An 18,356-nucleotide genomic window follows, 5' to 3' on the forward strand; every position below is an offset into this window, starting at 1 on the left:
CACCAGGGCTCCCTAAGAATTACAGATCTAGATAATCAGAATAGGGATGATACAGTGTGTGAAGAAATAACAACTGAGAACTTTCCAGAACTGAAGAAAGACATGATTCTTCTACTGAAAAATCATAATGAGTCCAATGCAGAATAAACAAACAGAAATTCACTTACATATGTGATGATAAAATTGCAGAACATCAAAGACACAGAGAAAAAGAGATCTACGCACAAGGAAACAACAATTAGATTGGCAGCAAGCTTCTCATCATCAGTTATGGAGGCCAGAAGATGTGCAAGAATGTATCTTTTAAGTATTGAGGGAAAAGAACTTCTAACTTCAGCTAAACTGTTAATAAAAATGGAAAAAACAAACTCATTGTTGACCAGTTGATTCCAACTCATAACGACCCTACGGGACACAGCAGGACTGCCCCACTGGATTTCCAAGGTGTAATCTTTACGGAAGCAGACTGCATATCTTTCTCCCAAGAAGCGGCTGGTGGGGTCGAACTGCCGACCTCTAGGTTAGGAGCCAAACGCTTCAACACTGTGCCACTAGGGCGCCTTTATCACTTAATAGAGAGGTTGAATAAGACATTCTGAGTCAAAGACTAAGACAGTTTACCACTATCAGACTACTGTAGAAACTGCTGCTCAGTCACTGGTCTCAAACTTGATTGGACATCAGAATCCCCTGGAGAGTTTGTTAAAACACAGATTGCTGAGCCCACCTGGAGGAATTGCTGATTCAGTAGGTCTGGGTAGAATCCAAAAAACGTGCATTTCAAACAAAATCCCTGATGATACTGAAGCTGCTGGTCTGCAGTGCACATTTTGAGAACCACTGAACTAGTAAGTATATACCATTAAGAAGAAAACCTAACCCATAAAAAAGTGGATGCAAGAACGAAGGGTGGACAAAGAAATTTGTTTACATATAGGTAAAATTAAATATGGATTTCCTTGTTGTTGTTGTAGCCCTAGTGGTACAGTGGTTAAGAGCTCAATCACTCATCAAAAGGTCAGCAGTTCAAATCCACCAGCCGCTCCCTGGAGACCCTATGGGGCAGTTCTACTCTGTTCTATATGGCCACTATGAGTCTGAATCGACTCAACAGCAACAGGTTTGGTTTTTTTATTGGCTGTCGTTAGGTGCTGTTGAGTCGGTTCTGACTCATAGTGACCCCACGTACAACAGAATGAAACACTGCCCCATCCTGCAACATCCTCACAATTATTGCTATGTTTGAGCCCAGTGTTGTAGCCACTGTGTCAATCTATCTCATTGAGGGTCTTCCTCTTTTTCGCTGACCCTCTACTTTACCAAGCATGATGTCCTTTTCCAGGGATTGGTCCTTCCTGATGAGGTATCCCAAGTATGTGAGATGAAATCTCACCATCCTTGTTTCTAAAGAGCACTCTGTCTGTCCTTCTTCCAAGACAGACTTGTTTGTTCTTCCGGCAGTCCACAGTATATGCAATATTCTTCACCAACACCACAATTCAAAGATATCAATTCTTCAGTCTTTCTTAAATCACTGTCCAGCTTTCACATGTACCTGAGGCGAATGAAAATACCATGGCTTGGATCAAGCGCACCTTAGTCCTCAAAGCGACATCTTTTGCTTTTGAACACTTTAAAGAGGTCTTTTGCAGCAGATTTGCCTAATGCGATACGTCATTTGATTTCTTGACTGCTGCTTCCGTGGGTGTTAATTGTGGAGCCAAGTAAAATGAAATTCTTGACAACTTCAATATCTTCTCCTTTTATCATGATGTTGCTTATAGTTCCAGTTGTGAGGACTTTTGTTTTCTTTATTTTGAGGTGTAATCCATACTGAAGACTGTTGTCTTTGATCTTTATCAGTAAGTGCTCTAGTGCTCTTCACTTTCAGCAAGCAAGGTTGTGTCATCTGCATATCACAGGTTGTTAACGAGTCTTCCTCCAATCCTGATGCCTCGGTCTTCTTCATACAGTTCAGCTTCTTGGATGATTTTACGCAGCATACAAATTGAATAAGTATGGTGAAAGGACACAACCCTGACACAGACCTTTCCTGATTTTAAATCACGTAGTATTCCCTTAAGTGCACATGATTAATACAGGTGGCGGCCAAACAAAATGTTGAAGGTTTGAGTCCACCTAGAGGAAGAAAGGCCTGGAGATTTACTACTGAAAAATCAGCCTTGAGAACTCTTAGGAACACAGTTCTACTCTGACACACATGAGGTTGTCATGAGTCAAAGTCAACTCAACAGCAACAGGTTAAAATTAAATAAGCATTGGCTGTTGAAGGATAAAGTATTAATAAGTATTTGGCAAATTTAAAGATACCATAGTTTTAAAATGCCACCCAACGCTGACATAGAAGATAGGAGGAGGAAGAATGGCATAAAGTTCCCTGAGTTCCCTATATTATCCAGGAGGAGAGTAGACAGTGATTAAGTTTGACTTTAAGTATGCTGGTTAAAAATTACAATGTGAGCATTAAAGCAATAGAAATAGAAATTGCAACTTCCAAGTAGAGACACAACAAGCAAGTAGAGAAAATAAAAGAGTATACTCTATCAATCTAAATTCACTGCCATGGAGTCAATTCTTACTCATAATGACACCATATCAATTTAATACAAGGCAAGAAAGGAGAAAAAATACTTAATCTTTAAGAGACAGAAAAGATATACTAGGCAAATACTAATAAAAAGAAAGCAAGCGTAATGGTGTAAATCTTAGACAAAACTGACAAACCTACCATCACCATGGAAGATTTTGATACAACTCTCTTGGTTAGACAAAAAAGCCAGAAAAGAGTAAGAATAAGGATGAATTAAACACCACAGGCTTGATCTAATGGACACATAAAAACTTTGTACCCAACAAAGACAGCATATGCATTCTTTTCAAACACAAAAACAACATTTACAAAAAATGACCAAGCCTGCAAGGAATTCTCATGTACCCAATAATCAATATTCCATAGACAAACACCTCTCATATCCTCAGAAATTAATAAGCACCTTCCAACTACTTTGAATCAAGGAGAGAAATTATCATGAAAATTACCAAATATTTAGAATTGAATGACAACAAAAGCCGGCTGTCTACCCTCCGTTGATAGTTAACTGCATACGCTCCCACTGAAAGCGATATCACTAATAATAATAAAAGAGTGATCAAGGGTCTTTTACTAAGGGAAAACAAATGGAGATTTTAATTGGGGCAAATCTACCTAGATTTACGACGCTAAACAATTAAAAAAAATAATGACTACCAATATCTGAGTGAAGGGAGATGATCAAGAAAATGACAGAAATATTTGACAGGGTGTCAGAATTAACACGCTCAAATCTTCTGTCACTTGGAAACTTTCTGACAGCCTTGTGTTTTGTATTTACCTTGTTTCTAATGATGTAGAAGGAGAAACACTATTCTAACTACCAATTGTGACTGCGAAGGTATCAAACGGGAATCATGCCACAAAGGCAGGTGTTTGTTAAGCTACGTAGAGAAAGAGTAGTTGGCTGGCTGTTTCAACTTAGGTGTTGGGCACTTTGCATAGGACATAGGATCCATGTAGCTGAACAAACCCAACAAACAAAGCCAACAAATCACTAAAAGGATGTCAGAGGTCAAGGAGTGTTTGCACTGTATTATCTTTTTTCAAATGGACAGAGAGCTTTATAATTCAAAATACGACTTGTACTGAGTCAGATTCAAGTCACTAAATCAATATTTTAAATACGCCTACTCGCCTTTTAGCATAGCCCTTATATAATGAACTTTACTTCCTTTTGCTTCTCCAGTCTTATAAAAGAGTTCTCAAATTTGCACTCTTCTGCTGACCCCAGTACATTTCTGTAATTCCAAATTATCTCCCTGCACTTAGATGACCACTGACAAAGGCCAACGGTGCATTTCCTGTGATGTGTGTGGCCCATTCTAAAGACTCATCGGCAGGTATTCTGCACTGAGTGTCTGCTACTATTCACTTCCTTTTATGAACACACTGTGAAGCAGTATTTTAAGAGGTCATTATACCAAAGGTAGGAGCCCTGGTGGCGCAGTGGTTAAGTGCTCGGCTACAAACTGAAAGGTCAGCAGTTCGAACCTACCAGCCGCTCCACAGGAGAGAAGACCTGGCTTCTGTAAAGGTAATAGCCTAGGAAACCCTATGGGGGCAGTTCTACTCTGTCATATAGGGTTGCTATGAGTCAGAATCGACTCAAAGGCACACAATGACGACAACAACATACCTAAGGCAGGAGTGCCTGGGTGGTGCAAAAGGTTAATGTGCTCGGCTGCTAACCCTAAGTTTGGAAGTTCAAGTCCACCCAGAGGTACCCTGAAAGAAAGGCCTGGTGATCTACCTCCAAAAAACCAGTCACTGAAAACCCTGTGGTTCACAGTTCTACTCTTACACACATGGGTTCGCCATGAGTCAGAGTCAACGCAATGGCAACTGGTTACTGGTTCTACCAAAGGCAGAACTGATTCTTTTTCTACCTAGCCTGTTAATATGAGGGGCTATGAAAAAGTTAGCAGGAAACACAATTAAAGATTCCTAACTCTGCAGCTCCAGAGGCTAGTTACAACCTCACCCAAACTTTTACACATCGGAGAACTGCAAGAGAGTCAGAGAACAGTTTAAATTTGCTAGCATGCATTTACACCTTGGCCTAAAGAAATGACACAACTCTACACATGGAGGGCTTGACTTTGCTTCATGCCAAAAGGAAAGGAGGGAATTTTAAATATACTTTTAACCCACTCTTTGTAAAAGAGAAAAAATGTTTAGTTCTGGTACCATTAGCAAACCATGTTCTTTTTAAATGAAAGCTGAGAAAAGGCATATGCAGCTGTAGCTCCTCTGAAAACCAGGGAGGAAGAGATGGGAGTAATACTAACCTACTCGATCACACCGGTGCTGTGGCAACACGATAAGCAGTAATACATAGGAAGCGCACGCCTGGAAACAACCAAAGTATTATACTGAACAGTAAGCATCTGAGAATACTGACCGGACCAGTAATCGCTGGATTCTGCAGCCTTGGATCTTCCCACTGAGTAATTTTGCTATCTGAAAATTAATAATAATTAAAAAAATTAGTGCATTAGTTCAAATATATTCTATGTATTTCAAAAATGTTTCTGGATTCTTCAAAAGCTGCCCAGGTCCCACTACGTCCCTTGAAGATAATAACTTCAGATTTCGGGGTTAGAAGATAAATGGGCACTCTATGTGGCAAGCACTCTGCGTACTGCTTCGTTAAAAACACTCCATCAAAAACACACAACTAAAGTAAAACCATCTATTCACACTGTTTCTGGCAGGCAGTCTGCCAAAATTTCAGTTATAAACCCCTGTTCTTTCAAGGATTTATAACTTGATCTTGCTTTTCATTTAACTGGAAAAAAATAAAAGACAAAAAGCCTTAGGCCCCGAAGGGTTCTCTCTCTCTCTCGTACACACACACTCTTTTCTCATCTCAACTGCTTTTTCTTTGTTTCTGGAGTTAAAAAACTTCTTTTTGATTAAGAATCCTACATTCAACAAATGAATAATTTATTAGATTCGTCACTCATATGCACACCAAAATGAAAGCAATTAAGGCAGTCCAAAGGAAAAAAAAAGAGAATTTGATTACGGCAGAGGAAAATTCCAGAGAAAGGTTTCCTCTTTGGCCAAGTTGGCTAGAGATGGTTTTCTTTCTCCCAAACGAGTCAATGTCAACAAGATGGTTCAGTACTACTTATACTACTGTGGCATACATAGGTGGTAACACAACAATACTTGCCCCGGTTCACCTGGGGTTTGTGACTATGCATAATTAAGAAGGCTTTATGGATTCTCCTGTGTGTGTGTGGAGGGAGAGAGGGGAGGATGGAAAGTGGGCTCACAGGAGAGAAATGGGGAGGGCAGACCGGGGAAGAACCGGTTCTCACTGGAGTTTTAGGAAATCTAAGCTGATAAAATAAATAAAAAGGGAATTTTAAAAATGACAAAAAAGGACGCTGAACCTAGCTTTGCACTGCACTGAGAGGCATGTGGCTTACATATAAGGGCAGACATGCAAACAGACACTCAGCCTCTGACCTGGCAAGAAATGATTTGCTTGAAAAGAATATGGATTCTGTTTAGTCCCTGTATACCCTTGTAAGTGGGCTGATAAGGATAACTAAAGAATTTGGTCTTAATAAACATATTGGGAATTTTAAAATGTTTGGCAGTATTATTATTATAATCAAAGCAGAGGTAAAGTTAAAAAAAAAAAAAAAAGGCTACCAAAGCCCAGGATAGTTCTAGAATCCTTACGGTGTTTTCATAGCAGCAGAAAATCTATGTGAAATGTCTCAACTGTTTTAGAGAGACTTGATGGAAGACAAAAGGCATTTTTGGACTCCTTACCTCAAAACCAGAAGATTTTGGAAAGAAAGAGTTGCTATTTTGATGGAAAACAAGAGAAAATAAAACCTAACAAAGGAAACAGAATACAGCTGACCAAAACCTGTGCCTTCATGTACCAACATGGCCTATAACCATTCTGACTGGATCACATCATCAAAGCAGAAAATAAATCAACTACTAATGACATATGCGGACTCACAAATCTTCAGACCAGACCTGAACCAGATCTGACCCTTGACTATCTGTACCTGAATTTTGCTTACCAAAAAATCAAACCCGTTGCCGTCGAGGTGATTCCAACTCATAGCGACCCTATAGGTCAGAGGAGAACTGCCCCATAGAGTTTCCAAAGAGCACCTGATGAATCTGAACTGCTGTAGCACTTAACGACTATGCTATCAGAATTTCTGGATTTCCCATTGACACTTCAAATCCAACTCTGCCAAAATGGAACCTATAACTGTCCAACACCAGAAACTGCTCGTGTAATCCTGTATTCTCATGAACCGTATCATAATCCACCCGCAGTCCAAGTCAGGAACCCAGCCAGCATCCCTGACCCTTCCTAACCGTTCACCTCTGGTGGCTTCCCAACTATCCCCATCTCTCTCTCTGATGAGGCTTCTTTCCAAGCACCCATCTTTTTCCTGAACTATTCTCTAGGCTTCTCTGCCCATAGTCTCACTCACCCCTGTTCAAAACCTCCTCTACAGCTCCGCCAAAAAGATCTTTCTGAAGAACAATGAGACCATTGCCATTCCCTTCTGGAAAATCCCTCAGTAGCTCCCTACTGCTTTCAGAAGGCATCAGAGTTCCCAGACCTGGCAGACACTAAGATTTGACCTGTGTGCCACGCCAGTATCCTCTGCTGCCTTCCCCACTGGGCCAGGCACACTAACCCTTGTCGTGTGACGACACTGCACTTCTCTGAACATGGTATAATCTACACACATTCATACACCTGCACAAGCTTCCCCCAACTAGAATCGCTCTTCACTGGCTAACCTCCACCTGGAAAGTAACTTACTCTGTAAGGCTCCTGCAGCCTCCCTTCCACCCCTGGCACCCAAACATTTCCCAAGGAGGCACAGTCTCTGCCCTTCTGCTTCTACATAACAACTGGTTCACCTCCCTCCTCTGTTACAGCACTTACAAAGCCTACTGGTGTTCCCTACTAAAACACAAGCCCTTCCAGAGCAGGCAGAAAATAATAGAATAACCTAAGAGTCTGGGTGGTGCAAGCTGTCTGCGATCAGCTGCTAACCTAAAGACTGGTGGTTCGAACCCACCCAGCAGCTCCCAGGAAGTAAGCCTGGTGAATTGCTTCTGTAAAGATTACAGCCAAGACAACCTTATGGGGCAGTTTTATTCTGTAACACGTGGGTGCACCACGAGTCAGAAGCTGACTTGACAGCAGCTAACAACAACGATTAATTAACTCCGACAACTGCACTGTTGTCTTCATTATTCTGCGTAAACACATGTCCCTGCTTCGCTGTAATAGAGGATGACTCTGGGTGAACTCCAAGATGACTGCTCTCCATATAAAATGACACCAGATAGCAAAATGAGATAATGAATCTTACTGAAAAATGGATGTGGGTGAAGGATTTAGAAAGAGAGGTTCCATTAGGAATGTTAGGAAATTCTTAAACATTATCTATCAGGTAATTATTAAACCCATTTTGGCCATTATTAAACCCATAATGTTTGCCAGCTTGACAATGCCTTAAAAAAAAGGTTGGTATTCTGCATATTTCACAGACTGGATTTTGGCAGAAAAGCAAACAAATTAAACTACACCTCACTGATCTGTACCCATTTTACTGTTTTCCATTGAGAAAGCCTTGACAAATTATGGAGAACCAATGGAAATGATGCATTAATACAAGACTGTCACAAACATATTTTTCTTAAGCAGTTTTGGATCATCTCATTTATACTATACCTGGTTAAGTGAACCTTTCTGTATGGTTATGCAAAGGTAAATTTAATCTCCATGTAAATGATCACACATATCACAATGGTATAGCTCAGATCATAAGTCCCTGAGTAATGCAGACAATTAATATGCTTGGCTGTTAAATGAAAAGTTGGCAACTCCAGTCCACCCTGAGGTGCCTTGGAAGAAAGGCCTGGTGACCTACTTCTGAAAAATCAGCCATACGGAGCACAGTTCTACTCTGACACACAGCAGTCAAAACTGACTTGCTGGCAAGTGGTTTTTACAGCTCAGATCAACCAGGCTCTGTCTGTGGTCTATACCACATCATTTAATTCCCAGAGCTAAAAGCAGCTTTTCCAGTACTGTTCTGGACAAGAGCAATGGGGAATGTCTGAGATGAGCATTTGAAGTGGTGGGTGGGCTGATCAGGAGCAGCATATAAGCAGGTATCCAGCAAGTAACTACCCTCTGCCTCTCAGGAGTTGGTAGCTGGGCAAGCCTAGGGCTTCAGGCACTGCAGCTGCTTCTCAGGCAGGTTCTCTCTGCTTTCTGATCATTAACTTCCTGAGACCCTTCACAGTGACCCTCTGTGAACTTAACTGCAGGTGCCATTTATCAAGCACCTAAAACCCATTGCTGCCGAGTGGATTCTGATTCATAGTGACCCTATAAGACAGAGTAGAATTGCCCCATAGGGCTTCCGAGACTGTAAATCTTTATGGAAGCAGACTGCCACATCTTTCTCCCAAAGAGCGGCTGGTGGCTTTGAACCGTCTACCTTTTGGTTAGCAGCCAGGTGCTTAACCAGTGCTCCACCAGGGCTCTTTCATCAAGTACCTATTTATATATACTAGACTTATACTTGCCACTAGGGAAATAGTCCATGATGCTTATTATATCCAATGTACAACCGGCCTTGCCCTGTGCAATAGTGTTTTTCTTGTTTTTTGCTCATTGCAGTGGATTAAGAATAAGGTGACTAAACTTCAGATCACCAACCAGAACAATGTTCCCTGTGTGTGGCGGACCAAGGCTGTATACCTTGTGTTACTGTTTAAGACCTGCTTTTAAAAAAATAATATTACTTTTTAAAAAATAACCAATATTCATACCTATCTTGAAAAATTGAAATGGAAATGAAAAAAAAAACCAATGCCAAAACAATGACAAAAAAAACCTGAAAGGGAAACGTTTTTTTTTTTTTTTTCCAATGGTACAAAGGAGTATGGCCTGTATCCCATTTTAACAACTTTTGTTAAGAGTAGAATTATAAATAACTAGTACATTAAAGGAAAAAGTGGGGTAAGCACATACATTTTAAAGCACGTTCTATGACAGCAACTTCATGCTCATTGTAAAATTCTGGAAAGTAGGTAAATCAATATTTTTACTGATCAAAGACAAAAACTAAGCCTGTGTTGCTTAAAATGGTTGATTTAAACCAAAGGGTAGCCCTCCTGCTAAATATACCTAGGATTTCCATTTTTGTTTTAATTCTAAACTTCTGGGCCTTTCACTTAATTCAATTCTTAACAACCCCTCATACTCCTATGCCAGATGTGAAGGTCTGACTGTGATGCCTTCAGCCCCCATAACATCTGGAAGAGGCAGCCGGGCTATGAGATGGAGACAAGCCCACCCGTGTGCAGGCGCCTCGCAGCCAGACTTCTCGACAGTCAGCTTGCCAACGTGCTTTTGTTTAGTAAGAAAATGTGAGGCTATGGAAACCTGACACAGATGTCCTGCTTACGAACCATACTGAAACACAAACCAAACTGCTACCAAACTGCATGCATCGTTTGAACTTCAAGTCTACTTGAAGCCCTCCTCTTTTTGTTAATAAGCTTCTTCAGAAATTTTAAGAGAGAAACAAATATGACCCCCTGAAGGACGTGTTACCTCAAAAAAGTAGAAGGGGGTAAAAAAAAAAACCACTAGCTAAAAGCAAATCTTTATTAGTTTAACTTTTAGTTGAAATGAGAAACCACACACTTATCCATAGGTGCTGGGGCAAATGTCTACAGCAAAAATACTACTACGATGTCAAGAAAAAAACTACGTATATATTAGTGTGTTGGGTGCAAGGAAACATGCTATGAATAGAAAATAAGGTCAGAAACGGGCATTTTGCCACAAGACCTTTTAAGGCAGTAAATTGAAAAATATATATATGTTGCTTCAAGCACTGTTCACACATCGATTTGTGTCTAAATCATCTCTTCTAATCTTATTTTCTATTACCACAGTGTATTCATTAAAAGCACAAAAGTCAAGGGATCTTCAACCAAGACTTCTTTTAAATTAAAAATAAATAAATAAATAAAGTTAATAGGTCACAAGATTGGGTGAAAGCTTGATGAGCTCATTGAAGCAAACTGGGTGAATGCACAGTACCGTACGAGGGCACTGATTCCCCGGTATCGCTCTGGCCACATAACACCTGGCTGCCTAGACAAAGAGGAAAGTGACAATGCTCTCACTGCAACGTCTGAAGCACCCTCCACCCCCCTGACCTGCAGTACCTGTGTGTCTATAACAGTGCCTACTTACTGTGATCAATATAAAATGTTCGGCCATCCAAGTGAATTCTTTCTTCCCAACCGGGCTAGTATTATGCAGGTAAGGGAGAGAGAGGGGTGGAGAGAGAGAGGATGAATAAAATGTCAGCTGGCAGTTCTGAAATCACAGGCAAAAATCTAAAAACTCTAGGATACTTTCCTACTCTTCTCTCCTAGGTACATTTTTTACATTCAGAATAAACTTCATAGGAACATTTCAAATGAACTCTTGACAACGTCTAACAACATTCTATCAGATGTTCCACAGTTTCAGATGCACTTGAGATATTCATTACATGACAAGCAGGGAAACGGGTTGCTATTTCAAAAGCTTCAAAGGGCAGCTTTAGCACACCATGGAAGAGTTGAGTTTGGGGTTGAATAGCTCATTTAAGTGAATAAATCTTTATTGAGTACTAAAGGGAGAGAAAAGGGGGGTTAACACAGAGCTGGTACATAGTTACTTTATGCAAGTTGTTGGACAGTCTAATACTGGTATTTCCTGCTCTGAACTCTTACGTTTCAAACTCAGGAACAAAATAGATTTGGAGAATTTTTTCAAGGTAAGGCTACTATATAATCTGAACTACCACCATTTGCTATCTAAACCCAGGAATCCAATAGATTCAGATAACATGGCTTTACTTTCTAAAATCACTGGACTCTATCTGAGCCCAGGAAACACACAGATTTAGACAAGGCTATTTGTAGAACTTCATGAATAAATCTCAAATTCTAACCTTTCTAGTCTCCAATTTTGCCACTTATATCCATCCATACACTAGGCAACAGAAAGATTCTGTAAGGTCACCTATTCTTACAAAGCAACAGCCAAAAAATTCCCAGCATCCTTCTATTTAAAAATAGCCTAAGAGCCCAGAAAAGGCTTTATTTTTTAACTGGGGATGGGCTGAGGTGGATGCATGGTGAAGATTTCATTCAAAATTCAATTTAGGGTAAATAGCTTAACTCCCACTCAGGCCCCAAAAGAGAACAAGCTGATAATACATACATATTAAAAAATTAGGTTTATAAACAGTCATCAACAAGGGTGGAAAAACTCTTAAAGTATCTGCAGGCTAAATGTCTTATAGAAACCTTCTGTGATGACTTATACCTTTTTTCTCCACTGTTTTAGATATTTTTTGTTCCTACGACTAAATCAGCAATGTGGACAGAACTCAGTGGTTGTGCTTCAAAATAAATGCTTGCTACTTGAATTGCCAACTGTAGAGAAAGTCCCTTGTACATGCTAGTTAGTTACAAGATCTACCATTTGCAAGCAGCTAGCAATTCTGAAACGTCTTTCACAAGTACTAGGTGTTGCATGAACTGGTGTGTATTATTAAAATTCAGCCAAACGCCCAATTCTTTTAAGAAATACAGACCAATGGGACCCAAGAAGCCTGGAGAAAGAGAAGGCCCACAGAGCCACTCCATCAACACTTGGTGGAAGTTCCGTGTGCCTCCAGTGTACTCACAGGAAGCGGGCCGAGGTCGTTGGGATTTAAAGACGCCTTTGACCGCATATGCACTGGAAACTTCAGGCGTGGATCTTCCTGCAACAAAAATGCAAAAGGCAGATGTTAAGAGGGACCATCTGTGGCTGCGACTGGCTCCTTCTCTTCTGGAGCTGTGAGTTCCCAGGCAACAAGATCCCTGTGCGCGGAGGTGCACGCCTACCTACATGGGGAAGGGGAGAACCCATCTTTCTGCTCTGGACAGGAAGCCTGGCTGACCATCTCCTCAACAAAGATTCTACTCTTTCTTCTGTCCTTGGGGAAATGCAGAGAGTAAGAATCTATCAGTAAAAAGTTCATCATTTCCCAATATCATGGGCAGTGAAGGGGAAGAGGGTCCTGGCAGTGATGTTACTATGGAAACCTGGATAGAGGGGGCCAGGGAAGGTGGGGCTCTACTCCACACACGGGGAGGCAGGACAATGATGTAGAACCTCTCCCTACACGTTCTGAGCTCGTAGTGAGGGCAGCTAACCTAATATGTCAGGAACAGTCACCGATGGGCCCTGTGTGTCTCCACTGCTCTGTTCCATGTTCTCCTGCACTAGGCAGAGAATCTGAACCTGCTGACTTTAAGACATGCGGCTTTCCCAGTCTGCTTTATCATATAAAGTCACATACCCTGTTAGAGAACTTTATCAACATTCTTGATCAAGTTCTGCAGGTTAGATTCTCATTTATGTCACACTTAGGAGTTTGTGAAAGATTTTTAAAAAAAAAAAAAAATTTTTTTTTTTTTAAATTGTGCTTTAGGTGAAACTTTACAGAGCAAATTAGTTTCTCATTCAACAATTTATGGACAAATTGTTTTATGATACTGGTTGCAATCCCCACAATGTGTCAACACTGTCCCCTTCCACACCCCAGCTCCCCATTTCCATCCATCCGTTTTTCTTGTCCTTTCCTGCCTTCTTGTCCTTGCTTTTGGGCAGGTGTTGCCCTTTTGGTTTCGTATGCATGACTGAATTAAGAAGCACTCTCCTCACGTGTGTTACTGTTGGTTTTACAGACCTGTCTAACCTTTGGCTGAAGGGTGAACTTCAGGAGGAGATTTTTTCTTAAAGGAATGCATTTCATAAGAGACCACAGAGAACCAACAAAAGAGCAATATGTACTCTGACACTGTGGATGCTTTATCATTTACACAGACATAGGATCTTGCAGCAACCCTCTTAGAAGGCTGGGCGCTGGGTTTCTGTTTCTCTGGATGAGGAAACAGTTACAGAAAAACAAGGACTTGTCCAAAGGCTCTGAACCAGAATCCAGGAGCCACTTCTCACTTGCCCAAGTCCAATTAAAATTCGATATAACTTGGAAAACCCGTGTTTTTAAACTCAAAAGGTTAGGAAGTGAACAACAAAACTCAGAATAACACATTGTCTACCAAATAATCTTAAAATAATTAAAAAAAACATTGTAATATAATACATTTGATTAGCTTCAATTAGTTTTAGTAAAACCTTTGCTGGTGCCAAATTACCAAAAGGCTTTCTGCTTCAACATTTTCCCAAGTTGACAGTATAAACTATTAGTATCACTGGATCATAACAAAGTCATAGATTTTTCCAACTGGCAAGATTCAAAATGGTGACAAAAAATAAAATCACCTTTGTTTTCTATTAGTGACAATAAAGATTTAATTGAAGAAGTAAATCACCCTAGCAATTTATGATAAGCATTGACCTTGAAACTTACCAACATATTTCTTAAAGGAAAAGCAAAGGCATAAAACAGGTCCGTTATTAGGAAGGTAGACACATAGACTGCAATTGGAACACATACGGTATACATGGCTATGCTAAGCAGATTGAGAAGGGCCATGAAACTGATAATCTGATGAACATTTGAGATAGGTTAAGCATGGACAAAGGAAAAACTTAAAGCACTGAACTTCATGAAAGTTACTCGGTTAATGTTAACTCTGAGCTCTGGCCAGGCAATACTACAACCACCAGTGGAGCCTCGGGCTTCCACATGGCCACTGACCATACCCAGGATTAGAGAAAGCCTAGGATTCTATCATATGACAGAAGGCACGTGCTTCTGGATGCTGTATGCAAGGTTGACCATGCCTTGGAATCGCACACAGGCTACTGTGAATGACAGTTAATCATCCCTTTTGGTAAAAATCTAGTGATTTAAAGGAAAAAAAAAAAAGAAGCTGAAATTAAAGACAAGTTTTGTGGGGGAAGAGGGGATAGAAGAATGGGCATGAAATATAAAATAAACCCAATTTCACACATCTGTTAAGATGGTCTTGCACAGAAACCCAGAGTGTACAGAATGGGAGAGCCAGAGGCCCTTAGCTGTCATATTATCTTATTCTTCCAAAAATAATTAGAATAATTGCTGTAGCCGCCACTGGCTAAGCTTGGAGGGCCAGGCCTGAGGTCACTACTGACCCCATCCTCCCATTTAGCCCTCCCAGCAACCTGAGGAGGCAGGCGCTCCCAGGTGATGGAGCAGGTGAAGTGACAGCCACGGCCCCGTATTAGTTATGGACAACTGCAGGGTTGATTATAAGCTAGAATACTAATGAGGTCTCAAATGACAGGAATATCAACGATTAAAATATGCAGAACACACTTGATTTCCCCCCCTTTCCTCAGCATAGTAAAAGCACTCTTTCACTATTCATTGCTTTCCTCAATCCAGCTGAAAAAGTGTTTTTAAACAGAATGCAAAGATCAACATCTTGGGGGGGGAAGAAAAAAGCATTCCCTAACAAAATAATTTAAAAACATATAAGCTACTGAATACTGACTGCTTCAAAAAACAACTGTTTTTTCTTTGTTCTTTCCATCCTGGAAAAGACCAACAGTCATGTCTGGACTACAATGAGTTTTATTAATTTGGACTTGGCTAGAACACAAATGTGGAACCAATTCATTAAGATGTAATCTTTCTTCCTATAAAAATAAGCCAATGCTTTGTCCTGGGAAAGATGTGAATAAATTATTACACGTAGGCTTTCAGCTGCGCCCTTAGCAGGGGGAATGGACAAGCTAAAGGTCTCCGGACGCTTCCTGTCTGTCATCTGGTGGCCTCTGGCATGCACCCATGGCAGGCCTGGCCAGGTGGGTACAAAGTCAGGCTTACCTGACGCTGCCAGACTGTATTCCAACATGCTGCAGGCATACTGCTTTCATTATTTTTGTGTATGAAAGGCCGTGTTTTATCAATATACTTCAAAGTGTATTTTCCTTTATCAGTGTGTACAGGGAAAGCTTTAGCCTGAATCTTTTTATGCTCTTGGTTTGTGCAGAACCAACAGCACCCAGGCTGATGAGGAAGGAGTATGATTTTCCTTATCCCCAACCTGTCACACCAGTTTTTTCCCTTTCTCTATTATGATGCTCAAATCTAAGAATAGCTGTGCTGTTCTCTCGCTCTTTCAAAAAGCAAACAACGTGAACCCCTAGACCAACAAAAAGCAGATGCTAAGCTGAAAATTATCTTTACAATTTCTTCAAACGCTCCCCGCCCCCCCACCGCATCCTTTGTCAAAATAAACTGGCAATCCAGAGTCAGCTTCCGTGAGCGTTTTCTACAGGCCTTTGTTTAGGGGAGAGAAGGCAGCTGTGTCAGCACATCTCAGTTCAGTGAAGAAGGGTAATTGCTTGTGGAATTCCCAGTTGTTACCTTAAGGATTTTCAGTAACAGCAGCAGCAGGAATAACAACAACAAAAACATTTTTTAACACGTTAAAAATCTGAATTAGTAAATAGTCAATCCTAAGTATCTGGGTAAGAAGGGAGAGGTGGAAACTAAAACTGGGTTTCATTCAGCAACGCTGCAAGCAATAAACAAAGCCAGTGCGCTTTAAGATAAAGCCGGCCCGGCTGCAATTACACTGCCGTTGTGGCATGAAAGGCTGTGAAAAGGTTAGGGGATTTGATTACTAAGCTAGTTCACATTACTAAAATCATAGCTTATGTTGGCAAGCCACGGTGGCTCCATACTCTCATCCATCTAGTTGTATAATATTTACCCCCTATTTCTGGAGCTCCGATTTCTGGCTGAGGATCCACAATTACAGCAGTAAACAGAAATGGGTACACTGGCAGGCAGGCTCTGGTCCTATGTCACTGAGAAAAAAACACTCAAACCCGGTCCTACGTCACTGAGAAAAAAACACTCAAAGGCCAATCTCTATTACTATGTTCTTCAAAGAGCTGCTGTCATCTCTTCTCCTCATCTTGCCCACAAACCTGTAATGGTATCTTCAGACTCAAAGGTGAGTCAAACAAACCTACAACTCATAATATGCCTTAGAAGTAGTTATCAATTTACCAAACGAATGTCACCAAATATAAATTCTCTTGGTAAGCGATTTTTCTTAGTCCAAAATAGGAAGAGATTTTAGAATGGGTCTCACTAAGGGTATCTGGAAATGAGCAGTGATGTTTTTGGGTATCAAAAATGTGATACCACAAAAACTGATTGGGTGGCAATGGCTACTGGCATTCATGGCAAGACAAGGATGTTAAATGTCCCATTACAGAAGGCACGGTCCTGCCCCTCATGCCAAGAATGTTCTCATGGAGACATACGGTACCATGATCCACAGGATTTTAGACAGAAAGCCATCTAGGCCATTCATTCTAATTTTCAAGGGACCGAGTTAACATCAGACCATGGACGAAGTATCAGAGACAGTCCAGGTCACCGCACCCTTGGCCTAAGAGCTTTCGTTAACACAACACTGCTGTTCTAATCAGCAGCTTTAATTATAATCAACATGGGAATTTAGGCATGTGTTCCCGTTGATCTAAAGACGAAAGAGCTAGGGCCAATGACCATCACCAAATCCAACTAGCTTTCCCATTAACATCAGTTCTAAGCAAGTAAAAAAGATGAGAGGAGGACTGAGTTAAACTCTGTAGCCAAATATTAGATGGAGATACAATGGACAGGAAGAAAAATCAACCTTCTGCAGCTTCAGAACTCAAAAGAAACAATTTTCGTTTAATGAAAAGACTAGAGATTACGAGGTTGAAAAATATCAGTGACTTTTAAAAGAATCATCGGTTACATAAAAAGAACCCAAAGTGATTCAGTTAAAGAAAGGAAGAGCTGACGGAGGGACATACGGATACGCGTATTCACCTCTGACCAGTCTCGCTTGCCCCAGTTAACGCACATGCGGTTCTTTCTCATGAAAGCAAACCCTAGATCGATGGAGACAGCCACCTGCAACCGCACCGTTGTTACACACGACATTCACTGCACAGTTTGGAAGAGGTGTTACCAACTTCCACCTCTCAGCCTTCGTGAGAAAGAACAGCGGGGTATGAAAAATCAATTTTGACAAAACGTTCACAAGAAAAGAGTGATCGAATTTACAACCAAAGTGAAAGCACAAGTCGTTCAGTACATCTCCCAAGTGACAACGAAAGAGGAATGAAGATGGGGCAGACGTGTCAACAACTAACCTGAGAAGAGCAGTATAAGCTCAAGGGACGAACCAAATCAAGGCAGGAAATAATGAAAATGCAAAAAGAAACTGACAAAGAAAAAAATTGTTAAAAAAAAAGACCGTACTTCCTAATAAAATTACAAACATCAGGTGATGTAGTAACATTACAATTTGGCAAAGGACACTGGAGAGCGTTGCACAACATGATTGATGTCGCTGATCTCACTGAATTGTGTATGTGAAAAATGTTGTATTGGCAAATGTGGTTGGGTTGGCAAATATAGTTTCAGAACTATAAACAAAACAAACTATATTTAACAACAACAAACGCACAAGGCCCACTCACAGGAAGTGTAAGAAGGAAGTGACAGATACTTGCAGGGGGAACTGCAGCGTCTGTCATACCCCTCATTGACATTTTTGTAATTAACAAGTAAAATCGTGGAAAATGATTATTAAAATAAAGTTCAAGGAGATAAAAAAAAAAAAATCCTGGCAATATGGAGTACCA

At 40.6% G+C, this 18,356-nt stretch overlaps 1 protein-coding gene across 13 annotated transcripts in view; it reads right to left on the reverse strand.

Moving 5' to 3' along the window:
- The window catches only part of NEDD4L (NEDD4 like E3 ubiquitin protein ligase), a 373,007-nt gene that overhangs the window by 29,217 nt on the left and 325,434 nt on the right, over window positions 1-18,356 (reverse strand). For all 13 annotated transcript variants that reach the window (XM_010586712.3, XM_010586713.3, XM_023543760.2 and 10 more), the window contains 3 exons: window positions 12,388-12,465; window positions 10,899-10,953; window positions 5,016-5,074 (listed from right to left, as the gene is read on the reverse strand). In XM_010586712.3, coding sequence (XP_010585014.1) covers window positions 5,016-5,074; window positions 10,899-10,953; window positions 12,388-12,465 — 192 coding nt within the window. The remainder of the gene's footprint in view (window positions 1-5,015; window positions 5,075-10,898; window positions 10,954-12,387; window positions 12,466-18,356) is intronic.

The sequence above is a fragment of the Loxodonta africana genome, chromosome 11 (genome assembly GCF_030014295.1).
Source record: "Loxodonta africana isolate mLoxAfr1 chromosome 11, mLoxAfr1.hap2, whole genome shotgun sequence".
In the NCBI taxonomy this organism is placed as follows: Eukaryota; Metazoa; Chordata; class Mammalia; order Proboscidea; family Elephantidae; genus Loxodonta; species Loxodonta africana.